This window comes from Gracilinanus agilis, chromosome 1 (assembly GCF_016433145.1).
Source record: "Gracilinanus agilis isolate LMUSP501 chromosome 1, AgileGrace, whole genome shotgun sequence".
NCBI lineage: Eukaryota > Metazoa > Chordata > Mammalia > Didelphimorphia > Didelphidae > Gracilinanus > Gracilinanus agilis.
In genome coordinates, this window is record NC_058130.1 from 548,521,502 (window position 1) to 548,535,116 (window position 13,615).

The following is a 13,615-nucleotide window of genomic DNA, read 5'->3' on the forward strand; positions in this document are numbered from 1 at the left end:
CCAGGAACTGAAGTTCATGTCAGAATTTGCCAGTAAGCAAGCCAGGTGATTTGTTGCTAACATCCAATTCCAGATTACTGGCACGGTATATACTTCTACTACTACTTAATGTGCTGCTGAACTGAGCTGGAGGAAGTCACCTAAATGTGCCGAGTGGGTTCACTACAAGTTTTATATTATCTTATCTCAAGAGGCCCTTACTGCATCAAGGCTCTAGAACTCATTTTCTTTCCCTCAACCAGATTACTTCTTTTTTTTGGAGGGGTTTCACTATCCTTCTATTCATCCAGGTTCATGACCTTAGTTTCATTCTCAATTTGTCACTCTCACTCATCTCACATTTATCCCAAAGTTGGGAGCCATTCTTTTAAAGGGTAAGCATGAATTAAGATATTTTCTCTATTTTTAGCTGGAATGCTAAAATTTGGCCAATGATAGCTTCTTTATTTTCTACTAATCACAGAATTCTGCGGCCAGTATCTTTAATGGAATAAAAATGATAGATGAGATAGATCAAAAATGGCCAAATCATATTGTTTCCTTCTCTCTCATCCCTATCTCCAAGTCAGTCCCTATCCACTCAAATGAACTCTCTTCTTTAACCTTCTTCTGTTGAAGACCTTGACTCATATTTCACTTAAAAAATTGAAACCGTTTGCAGACAGCTCCCTTTTTCTCTTTTCATCTCGCATCCATCTCACAGCAGCTCCCTATCTCACTGTCTCCCCCTTCACTTCAATATCTAATGATGAAGTGGCTCTTCTGCTTGCCAAAGCTAACTTTTCCACATGTATCTTTGATCTAATCCTCTCCTGCTTTCTCTGGCAAATTACCTTCCCTATCTATCATTTCTACACTCTCATTTTCAGCCTTTATTTACTAGTTTCTTCTCTACTGTCTCAAAATAAGCCCAAGTGTACTTCCTCCCTAAAAACTGTTACTAGGACCAATCATTCCCACCAGCTATCATTCCATATCTCTTTTTCCCCTTCCAGTTAAACTCTGAGAAAATCATTTATAATTGGTGCTTCCACTTTCTCTTATTACTTTTTTTTAGCAATATTTTATTTATTCTCAATTACATGTAGAAACTATTTTTAAACATTCATTTTTCTCATTCTGAGTTTCAAATTCTTTCTCTCTCCCGTTCCCCCTCTCTCAGAAGAAAGAATTTTAATGTGGGTTATATCTTATTATCATGTAATACATATTGCTATATTTGTCATGTCATAGAAGAAGACACATATCATTAAAAAAGAATTGTTGAAGAAAATAAAGTAAAAAATGCTATGACAATCAGGAGGAATTCAGAAAAACCTGGAAAGACTTATATGAACTGAAACAAAGTGAAGTGAGTAGAGTCAGGAGAACATTATATACAGTAACAGAAATATTGTACAATGATAAACTGTGAAGGACTAAACAATTATCCACAAAGCAATTTTCCAAGATATTCACAAGGAACTCCTGGTGAAAAATGCAATTCACAGCCAAAGAAAGAACAATTGGAGTCAGATTGCAGATCAAAGCATGCCATTTTCTACTTTGTTTCCTTTATGAGTTTTTTTTTTATTGTATGGGTGATATGTACCTTTTGTCATGACATGAGCAATATGAAAATATTGCATAAAAATTACATTGGTATAACCTCTCTGACTATTTATTGATTTGGAGTGGGATGAGAGGGATGGAGAGAGAGCCTCGGACTCCTAAAATGTCAGAGAACAATTTTCAAAAATTCTTTCTACATGTAATTTAAAAAACCAAAAAAAAAAAATAAATTAAATAAAGAAGAGTATACTGATCTGCATTTAGATTTCATCAGTTCTTTTTCTGATAGTGGATAGAATTTTTCGAGTCCTGTGGAGCTGTCTGGGATCTATAAAGATGATATAAGAAAATAAGTATTGTTTTATTAGTTTAAAGATAAGAAGTAGAGAAGCTGGCTTGAGGAAGAATTGGAGTTTCAAATAGAGCTGAGAGGGCATGTTAATTTCAACTGTTGGCAGTTATAACCGTTATTTCTATGACAGTTACACTCTGGATGTGGCATTCCAGGAGGGGCTTCTGGCAGTCTATAGAGTCACATGCAACTTTCTTTCTCTCTCTGGGCTGGAGAAGGTAACATCTTTGCCTCTCTCTATCTCAGTCTGAGGGAAAGACTTGAAGGAGTGAAGTGTTTTCTTTTCCAACTTGGGAAACACTATTCATTTATCTGTTACTGTCTATAGAGTGGCTAAACTGTGAAAAGACCAAACAAAACCTGGTCTTTGGTTTGGAGTCTGAGTCTGTTAAGGCTCAGAGTCCTAACGATTCTTGTGGAGACTCAACCAGCTAGCCTTGGTTATCTTTATAACTTAAAGGTGAAGTTAAGAGTTATAGTGGTTAGGTTTATTTAGAATAGTATAAATTTGGTTAATTAGATCAGGGAGGATTAGCTGTAGCCTGTGAACCACAGGAGAAGTGGTTTCTTGTGGGACCTGGGAGTTTATTGGGGGGGAGTTAGAATCCCTTAGAATTAGAAATCCTTTCCCCCTTACATATACTTAAATAAATAGTTTATTTTTCATAAACATGAGTCTCCTTAGTGTTCCTTGCACCTTGCATTGCTTACCCAATATTATTTTTACAGATCATTGTATTGCAGTTGATTGTCATACAATATTGCTGTTACTATATGGTTCTGCTCACTTCACTTTGCATCAATTCATATATGTTTTTCTAGGGTTGTCTGAAATCATCCTGTTCATCATTTTTTATAGCACAATAGAATTCTGTTTCAATTATATACCGCAACTTATTTAGTCATTCCCCAATTGATGTCCATCCCCTCAGTTTCCAATTCTTTGCTGCCATAAAAGAGGTGTTATAAATATTTTTTTTCAAATAGATCCTCCTTTTTTTGATGTTTTTGGGATACAGACCTAGTAGTCTCATTTTCTTATTTATTTATTTATTTACTTGCTTATCCATTCATTCATTCATTTATTTATTTATTTATTTATTTATTTGTTTGTTTGTTTGTTTGTTTGTTTGTTTGTTTGTTTGTTTTTAACCCTTAACTTCGTTGATTGTCTCATAGGTGGAAGAGTGGTAAGGGTGGGCAATGGGGGTCAAGTGACTTGTCCAGGGTCACACAGCTGGGAAGTGGCTGAGGCCGGGTTTGAACCTAGGACCTCTTGTCTCTAGGCCTGACTCTCACTCCACTGAGCTACCCAGCTGCCCCTCTCATTTTCTTTTAAACCCCCTCTGACTTGATTTCTGATCTCATCATTCAAAAAGCTTCCCCCAAAGTTTCTAATGATCTCTTAATTGCCAACTTAAATGATTTTTCTCTTCATTTTTATCCTTCCTGAAAATCTTTTCCTCCTGAATATCTTCTCTTCTCTGGATTTTTGTAACTCCACCTTCTCTTGGTCTTCTGCTACCAGTCCAACAATTCCTCTGTCAGTTTTGCTGGATTTTTATCAATGCCATTATTACTCTCTTTGGGTGTCTTCCAGGACTCTAACTTGAATCCTCTTCTCTTTTCCTCTCTATACTGTCTTATTTGGGGATCTCAGCTTCCATGGATTTGGTGCTCATCTCTATGCCTCTGATTTCCAGAGCTATTTATTCATCTCTAGTTTCTCCTTTGAACTTAACCATATATCACCAACTGCATATTTGACGGTTCAAAACCAGATATCCTGTAGATATCTCACATTCAACATGTCCAAAATGCAAATCATTTTTTCCTTCCCCTTCCTAAATCCTCTATTATTGTTGAAGGATACATCATCCTTCTAGTTACCCACCTTCGCAACCTTTTTGTCATCTTCCACTCCTCTCTTAACCCACATATATGGTAAGTTACAAAATCTTGTAATTTCTTTATCTATAAGATCTCTTAGATTTTTCCTCTTCTCTCTATTCACAAAGCTAGTTCAGACTCATTTCTCACTTCTCACCTGGAATACTATAATAGTTTTTTTTTATTGGGCTTTCTGCTTGCTACAAGTTACTCCCTATTCTAATCTGTCCTTGACTAAATTGCCTAAATGTTTTTCCTAAGTCATAGGTTTATATTACTCTTCCCCTATGCTTGCAACTCATTCTCTTCCACCCAAACTCTTGTGTCTGTTAGCTCCAGGATAAAATATTAAGTTCTCTATTTGACATTTAAGACTCTTTACAGCATGCCCTTTTTTACCTTTCCAGTCTTTTGATAGTTTATTTCTCCCATACCTTCTCCTCTCCTATTTAATTACTTGAACAGGGTACCCCATTTCCCATAGCTTTGTACTGCTAGTCATCCCTTGTCTGGAATACAGTTCCTCCTCATATTCACATGTAGTCTTTCCTGGTCTCCCCAGCTATTAATGCCTTCTCCTCTAAGGCTACTCTCCATCTATTATATATTATATACTGATCTATATATGTTATTTTCCAATTAGACTGTTAATTCATTGAGTATAGGAGCTGTTTTGCTTTTTCTTAGTATCTCCAGTACCTGGCATGCAGTAAGAACTTAATAAATGCTTTTTGATTGATTGATTCTATTCCCCTTGAAATCATACCCATAGGCCATTAATTTCTTTGCCTACAAGTTGATCTTTTCCCAGGATTAGCTATGTTTGATTTTTAATCATCATTAAAGGAAGAGTATGAAATCTAGGTGTCTCTTTTAGGCTCCCTCATACATCCTTTGATTCAGATGATCTGCGTCTACCTTTCTGCCTTCAATTTATTAGCTCATTGCAATCTTATACCGTAGGGAATTTCTACTGAGAGAAGTTGCTAGATAAGGTGACTTCAGAGGACAGAAGATGAAGAATGACTCATACCTTTCAATACAGAGGTGGCGGGACACAGGCATGGAATATTCAGGTATGACCAATGTATTGATTTGCTTTGTTTAATTAAACTTGTTACAAAAGAGGGTCTTATTTTGCCATTGTGTGTTGGAGTGGTAGAGAGAAATCAAGAAGTGATAGTTAAATACAAAAGAAAAGAGAATCAATAAAACATTTTAATAGGAAAAAAGAGAGATAACTGCTCTCTATACTTTTTAAAAAAGTAATGGACTACAGGTATTTTTACCTAGAGAATAATGAAGTCTTGCTTTCTGGTAGTACAAATGTCAGAAATTCTTTTAAATTTATTATTGGCAATAAACTGATTACAAATAAAATGATCAGTGGAGTTTATATGAATGAAGCTCAGTATGTAGCACTTTCATTGAACATCTGGGGAAATGCAATAAGGAGGATCCTTTTCAATGAGGCAATGAAATTGCCAATTTGAGATACTTTTAACAAAAAGGGCTCAAATTTTATAATGTGTAATGGATGGACATTGTGCTCAAGTTTTTCAGAAATGATATGTATGGTATGTAAGATGCAAGAATGAATGTAAAAGCTTCTTAAACACCTATAATACCTAAAAAGGGAAATACTAGGACAACCTGATAGAACACTTGTTAGTTATTTACCACATAGAAAGTCAGTGTGAAGAAGTCCTGAAAGTTTCGGGGAACTGGATGGAAAGGGCTGAGTCAGGTTTTTCTATATTCGTGCTTCTCTTCTTGAAGGGACTTCATTGTAGTCGGCCAGGGACTATAATGTTTTGAGAGCCCCTAGATGGAGAATTTCATGGTTGTCATTCTCTCAGAGACAAGTACGAAGATCTCTGCTGATTTTTTCACATTTAACTCATCTGTTCCCATTTTAAGCAATGTAAAACAGTTGTCCATAGAAGGCAAACGCTTCACCTCCATCATCATCAAATTCTCTATCTGATGGGTGCTAAGCTTCCCTGCCATTCTTTCAGGGAAACAGATGAGTTTCTTCCCCAAAGTCTTTCTAACCAATGTTGCTCATAGAGTGGCCAAACAAAACAGAAAGCCCTGGGTGCCCAGGGGATCTCTGCCATTTGAAAACAAAGCTATTCATGGAAGCCTATGGGCTCCATCTGTCAAATGCTGCCGTGGTCTTCAGAGGCACAACCCCAGCAACCTCACTAGGTGGAAGGTTTGGGGGAGAAGAGATCTGCTAACAATTCTATCTGGTCCCGACAAGTACAAAAATCTCTGCTGATTTCTTCACATAAACTCATCTGTTCCCATTTTAGAAACATGAAACAGTTGTCCTTAGAAGCCAAACCCTTCATCTCCCTAGTGTAGGTTTTCAAAGAACTTGGTGTCATTTTGGTATTTTTGATTCTCATCTACAGTGTGGAAAACAAATAGCCTTTCAGGCAAATCTCATCACATGACACAGCCCCAGTTATCAGTTCAAAAGGCTTGTAATCAACTCATCTGCTCTTGCTTTGTTTCATCTTGCCTCTCTTGACTTGACAAGTCTCTCTCTTAACTGGTTCTACACACATGTCTATGTGTACAAAAAGCTTCAGGCTGGGGCTAGTCCCTTCCGCTTTTAAAAAGGCAAACCTGTCTACAATATGTTAAAATAATTCTAACATTGGCCTGACTCAGATGTTATATGACCCATGCACCCAATTCTATCTTGATTAAGGCAAATGTGGGCTCTTAGACTGAAAAAAGCAGCGATTTTGCTAAGGGCAAAAACCTTAGAGGTAGAATAAATCTATTATGCAGAGAACCCTAGAAGATTTACAGTTACTTTGAAAAGTGTTTTTTTTTCTTCCTATGCATACCTCACTGCTTCATTATTTAAGAAAGTGTCATGGATCACTGATTTGAGCAGTGATAACAACCAGAATCCAAAATATCTGCAACAAAGGGACAAAATAAAAATAACCACAAAAAATGTTGGTAGTAGTGGGGGCAAAATTTTGTGGAATGTTTCTGTGAAAATATCTTTATTGGTGGTTGATTAGAACAGAGGCATGTGTCTCTACAGAGTAGGTAATATCATTTTTGGTCTCCTAAAAGACACAGGATAACTTTTAATCACAATATCAATGCAATTTGTAGAGACAGTTCTGTTTTTCTTCACACAACAAGGATTTCAGTGAAAATCTTTTTTTTTTCTCCGACAAAAGGGAAAAGATAACCTGCATGACATCAAGTAACAAGCTACATAGTGATAGGTTCTCTGTTTTGACTCAAGATATTTTCTGGTTTTTTTTCCCCCCTCTAAAAAGAAACAACCCCCCAACCTAAAATATGTACTACCCAATTCAGAACTCTTTTCAGATCCTGGTGGATATTTTAACTTTAATTTTTTAAAAAAGCTTAGCAGGCTCAATAAAACTGTCTAAAATTAATATTTACAAATTGAGAACTTGCAGATATGCTCATTAGGTAAGCAATTGCAAAAGCATTTGCGAAGTCTACATTGGGCATTTCCTTTGTCTGTAGACTTTGGCTTGTTGCTCAGAAGGCGCCATACTGATGATGCCTTTAGAAAGGCTGCCAACCTTACACTTTTCACTCATTTTTTAGCAGCCTATGGAGCTGTTACAACTCTCCGACTATCAAGTGCTCCTGTGGGATGTGGGTCTGAACTCAGAGTATGCCACTGCCAGACTTTCCTGACTTTCCTTAGGGTCAGAAGTGGGCAAAGGGATGAGGGGGGGAGAAACCTGGAAGGAGGCTAACCAAGGCACCAGACTGTCATCCTGCCTCCCACCCACATTTCTCCCCAGAGTCTTTTTCAGGAGAACACAGAAAACTTTTTGTGGGGGTCCAGGTAACAAAATAAACATTAACCATGAGAAGCTAACATCTTTGGGGGACAAATGATTTATGAACATACAGTTAATCAGGCAATAGGTCCTTCATAAAAATGCAGAACAGCCCCTGAGATTCAGTAGTGTGAAAACTCCCATTCCTTAGAAGGATTTCTTAACCTGGGTCCATGGGCCCCAAAGACCTAGGAAGAGATTCAGGGGGTCCATGAACTTGGATGTGGGCAAAAAATTACATTTTTATTTTTCGCTAACCTCTAACTGAAATTTAATATTTCCTTTGATTATTGAAAAATAGCATTCTCAGAAGGGGTCTGAAGACTTTACTAGACTACCAATGTGCTGAAAAAGGGTTAAGAATTCCTGCTCCCTAGATAATTAAATTGAAGCTCAGAGTTCCTATGCAGAATACTCCCTCCCTCTACATGGAGTGATTTGAAGACAAAAATTTTTTTTCATTCCTTTGGTCTTTGAATTCCTGCTTGTCCTAGTTGAACACCTGAAACTTGGGATAGAGGCCTCATACCTATCTTGCTTCTTTTCCCTCTGTCCTTACTATTACCTCATCTTTTTCTTGTTATCTCTGTAGCTCAGGGCAGTGGTATTTCCCCAGCAATATGAGTTAGACAATTTACTTTTTCAATATCTTCCCTAGAAGCACCACAATTCTAAACCATTCAAAAGTAAAAATCCCTCCCTTTTGGATGTGGTTTGTACCTTTCCCCTTCCTACTTATCCATCCATCTTTATTCCTTTGCTCCAGTCCAACATATCATTTCCCCATTCCCATATCCATGCATTTCCCATTCAACAAGCCATAGTGCCTTTTAAATGGAAAACTCACCTTAAAGCCCAACACCTCCTCCAAGAAGCCTTCCCTGATTAAGCAGGATGAGGAAACCTCGGAAGCATGACTGACAACACTCCCAAGTAAAACAAACACACACAAAAACCCCGAACAAACACAAAAACTCACAAAAAAAGAGAAAAGGACATATTCTCTGCTTTTGGATTATACACTCCCTGGAGGTAAGGATAGTGTTTGTAATAATAACTCCTTAATCAGATAATGTGGTATAATATAAGTTTAAAAAAAGAGAGAGATTAAAAAAAACAACAAACCCAACAAAAGAAACTAACTCTCTGGGGATATAGTCTATAATATCTTCTCCTGGGCCTCTGCCTGTAAGTTTTTCCTTTCTTTCTTTTTTCCTCTCTCAGATTCCTGCAAGGGGAAGCTAAAGAGACTGATCATTCATCAGTAGGGGAAGGACGCCTCTAAGTCAATACTAAAAATTATCTTGGGTAGCAAGCAGCACATCAAGTCTGCCTCTCCTCCCTCCTCCCCCCATTGAGATCTGCCATGTCTATCTACTTATTTATTTTGCTCATTAGGAAGAACAGCTAGGGGTTCTGCTCTCTGGTAAACAGGTATTTCCAGGGCAAATATGTGTGCTATGTGTATGAGTCAATGCCCCAAGAATTTAGTGGAAGGTCCTGTCGAAAGAACCAAAGGCAAAGTTCCCTGAAAAGACTCACGTAACCATTACCCAGGATGGAATGGAGCCCACAGAGATTAAGGGACTCGCTGAAGGTCATCCATCTGGTGTGAGTCAATCACAGGAGAAAAGAGAAACCAGAGTCCTGTCTTGTCGCCTCCCAGATTTCATGACGATGATATCCATTTTAGAAAAGCAAGAGACCCAGAGGCATAGAGGGACGGGAACAAGCAGAGGCACGAGATGGCAAGGCACGTGCTGGGAACATGACCATCGGATACCAAATCGCTACAGATGCCCCTTCTTGCCACTGCTGGAAGAATACCAAAGCACTTATTTGTATCCCTGAGCAAAACATTGATTTTTGTGGTTGCAAAAAAAACGTACCTTCAACTGCAGAACTCAGTTTTATGATACCTTGAACAAAAACAAAAAATGGCAGTTATATAATGGCCCCAAATTACCCTTCCAGTCTTCTATAACACATGCTTCAGACTTACAACTTACAACAACTAGACTTACAACTATTAGTAATAAGAGAGTTTGTGTTAATCAGAATGTTGATTTAGAAAATTTCATTTCTTTTAGTCCAGGTAAAGAGCTCATTAGTTTCTTTGTGTCCCTTTTAACCTTCCAAACGAAAATGCTGAGCAAGAAAAGATATGAGAAAGAGACTGTAAATGTCTTTGGAGAAAGGAAACCAAGACCCAAACCCTGCATGAGTAACATATTTACAACACTATCAATATGGAAAACCCACGTAGCTGGAGGCAACTCCCAGCTGTGATTCCTGCTTTATAATGTGTTTAGAGATGATTTTAGGAAGGGCAAGGGAGCAAGAGAGGGGTAGAACCTCCATAGCTTGGTTCAGGTGGTCAATTGGGCCAGGCAAGATTTCAAAGATTCACATTGCCTTTTCACCGTTAAAAAAACCCCTAAACCCCCTTACCTTCCATCTTAGAATCAATACTGTGTATTGTTTCCAAGGCAAAAGAGTGGTAAGGGCTAGGCAATGGGGGTTAAGTAACTTGCCCAGGGTCGCATACCTGGGAAGTGTCTGAGGTCAGATTTGAATCCAGGACTCTCAATCCATTGAGCCACTCAGCTGCCCCCTCTTTTAACCATTTTGGAAGAAGGTTTCTGTTGAAATCTGCCAAAGGCTTAAACTTTGTATTGTGATTTAACAAATTGTTTCTCTGAGCTTTGGGGGTCATAACTACTTTTTTTCAGTTTGATGTTTCCAAGGCCCTTCTGGTTCTATCCTCAGGGAAGGTGTTCAATATTGTTCTGGCATATAATCTACTATAACAGTACAAAGTTAGAATGCAAGCTACCTTTGACATCATCTCTCTTAATCCCCTTATTTTAGAGATGAAGAGACCGCCATTAGCAATGGAGGGCCAGAACATCCAGGACTCTGAAATCCAGAGTCCTTCTCGTTAAGTACTCTGAATTGTGAGGGCACTCAGATTCTAAGACATACTTCATTGGCTTCAAGGCTGGAATAACCTTTTTTTTTTTTTTAAACCCTTACCTTGTCTTGGAGTCAATACTATGTATTGGCTCTAAGGCAGAAGAATGGTAAGGGTAGGCAATGGGGGTCAAGTGACTTGCCCAGGGTCACACAGCTGGGAAGTGGCTAAGGCCAGATTTGAACCTAGGACCTCCCGTCTCTAGGCCTGACTCTCAATCCACTGAGCTACCCAGCTGCCCCCTGGAACTATCTTTTGATGTAACACATTGAATTAAAAATCTGGGATGACTTCTATATTTCTGTAGCCTTCAAGTTACTTTCAAGTCTGTATGAAGGTGAAGGCAGAGTGTCTTTGGAAAACACTGGTCATGAGAAAACTGGACATGATCCAGATGTTCAAGGGGGAAAAAAAGACTTTGAATAGCTATTATTGGGAAAATCTTCAAAGATCCATGGGATAGCCAAAAGGCCAGAGTCCATCCCCTTTTTGGACTGAGAGTCTGGTTTTGACTGTTTTACAGACTAGAGATGCAGCAAATTAAAAGGGCTTCTAAATTCTAGCAGGTAAATTCAGGATCGGCATGAATCCACCTTGATTTTTAAAGCTGATGATGCCAACTTGTCTTCCATTATAGCTCTCAAAAGAATTTACAACTCTTGTTACCTACAACATTCCATTAACAAAAATCAGTTAAAGAACTTTCTTATTTTTAGTGTGGTTTTGAGAGGAAAATCTTGGGAATGTAGAATCCTCTCTCATAAAGTAAGTTCATATTTAGTTGTGACTAAGTGAGTAATCCAATATTATTGAGTTGTCATTTGCTATTATTTTTATAGGAAAACAATATAGCCCCTCTCTCCCTCCCCCAGGCTAGAGATAGGCACTCAAATGTGCCTTTGGGCAACATTAGCAGCAGACAAATCAACGAGGTTTGCAGCTCAAACAGATGCAGAAGTGACTTTGTTGGAACGAGAACTTCAGACAGCCCAGAAAGCAAGCAGGCAGCACCACAGACAGTAGGCAGCAGGTTCTTTAGGCAGCAACACTCTAATTGAACAGTGTGGAAGCTTGATGAATCATTTTCCATGTTCTCATATAATATATTTCTTGTATAATTTTAGCCACACCACTGCATGCAGGTACCATTATGACTGTGGGCAAGTCTCTTAATTTTTCTGAGCCTTGGTTTCCTCATTTATAAAGCGGAGATAGAAATGCACGTAATATCTACTTCAGAAGACTGTTGTACAGATCAGATAAGAATGTAAAATTGATGCCAACCTTAGATATAGGTTGTCGACATGGAATTTAGAGTTCCCAAACTTGTAGCTTAGTGAGGTATGATGAACCCCAAGTTTGGAAATAGTTTGTAGGTTGGAGACCCCAAAGCTTGGGCTTGTTCCCTGTTCCCGTGGGAATCCACCCTGAAGGGAATCTCAGGCTAGCAGTTGCAGACTGAATAATGGACCCCAGGGTAAATGCTAAATACCCTTTTGTCTTAGGTAGTCTTGCCCATTGTATCAGAGACCCTGTCCCAGGAAGGCACACCTGGGCAGGAACTATCCTTTAGTATCCATTGTGTAAGTAGCCCCTTTCCCCTACACCCTAACCTCTAGCTATGATCCCTTTCTCTAGCTTGATTGTATCCTGTCAGTATAATGTCAATCATCTCTCCCAGCCCCTAGATCTTCCCAAAAGGTATATAAGTTCCCCAATTTCCTTTGTCCCTAGGAGTGGTCATCTAGCGCGGTGTCACTCCCAGGGGGATCAGGGAGCAGAGCGAAGCAGTGTTCCTTTAGACTCTGCACAAGGCGCAGCTCTGCATAAGAGGCCAAGTAGCCCTCATCCCCCTTTCCCTTGATTAAAGAGTGGTTTTATGACTATTTAATAGTCCCGCGTTTTTCTAAGTTAACAAGGTAAATGTTTGCTATTATTATTAACATAAAAATATTGACTTCAAAAGGATAATTGTTTCTGGCACAAGTTCAGAACTCATTAACTCCCTCCAGTCCTTTTTAAAAGTCTGAATTAAACCTCTTGACATAAAAACATGACCACAACCTTGATTCCTTCTACTACTCCCACTCTGACTCATACTAACTCTATTCTTGGCCCTTGTCATGACCTTCAGTTCCTTTACAAACCTCTATTGTTCCATAACATCTCCTTCATTCTAGCTTTACTTCCCTTTGTGCCCAGCCTTGACCCTTTGGTTTAGCACTTTTATGATTTATTAGCCATGGACATGAAGCCTTTGTCCCGGTGATTTTCCACTCCTCCAGAAATGTGAATTCTCCTATCTAGGGAACTCCCACCAACTATAGTCTTTGTTTCTGCTCCTCAGGCTAATGAATACTCTTATAACATTTCAGTAAATGTAGCTGATTTCACTCACTACAAATTTGTAGCCAACAACCCAAGCTGAGTTTTTGCCTTATCGCTCAATAATTTTTCTGCTTGATTCTGATTAAGTACTTATTTCATTCTCCACAACAAAAATTCCAAACCTTCTTTTCACTCTCCTTGTCATGAATTTATAGCCTTTAACTTCACAGAGAAGACTAAACCCATCCATGGGAATTTTTTCAGCACCTTCCTTCTATTACTCAAACCTTCTAAGTATTATTTGCTCTTCTATTCTTCTCTACATGTAGAAGAAATATCTGTGCTACTAAATAAAGTCAATCCTTTTACTCATGCCTTTGATCCTATTCTCTCTTGTTTCTACCAGTCAGCTTCTGTCCCTTGTGCATCATCTAGAATCGCTTCCTTTCCCCTGGCTTCTTCCGGTCTGCCTAGAAACATATTCAGGTCTCACTTATCCTAGAAAAAAAAATCTTTCTTTGATCCTTCTACTTCTCCAGTTATTGTCCCATTTTTCTCCCCCTATCCATTCACTACTAAATTCAATTAAAAAAATCTATATATGATGCTTCTATTTCTTTATTACCCACTCTTTCTTTAATGTCTTACAATCATTCTTTCTGT

General features: G+C 38.4%; 1 protein-coding gene across 1 annotated transcript in view; it reads right to left on the reverse strand.

The window, feature by feature from the left end:
- The window catches only part of DLGAP1 (DLG associated protein 1), a 394,054-nt gene that overhangs the window by 115,616 nt on the left and 264,823 nt on the right, over nucleotides 1–13,615 (reverse strand). Inside the window, exon 5 of the mRNA XM_044683077.1 lies at nucleotides 9,540–9,569. Within this exon, the coding sequence (XP_044539012.1) occupies nucleotides 9,540–9,569 (30 nt within the window). The remainder of the gene's footprint in view (nucleotides 1–9,539; nucleotides 9,570–13,615) is intronic.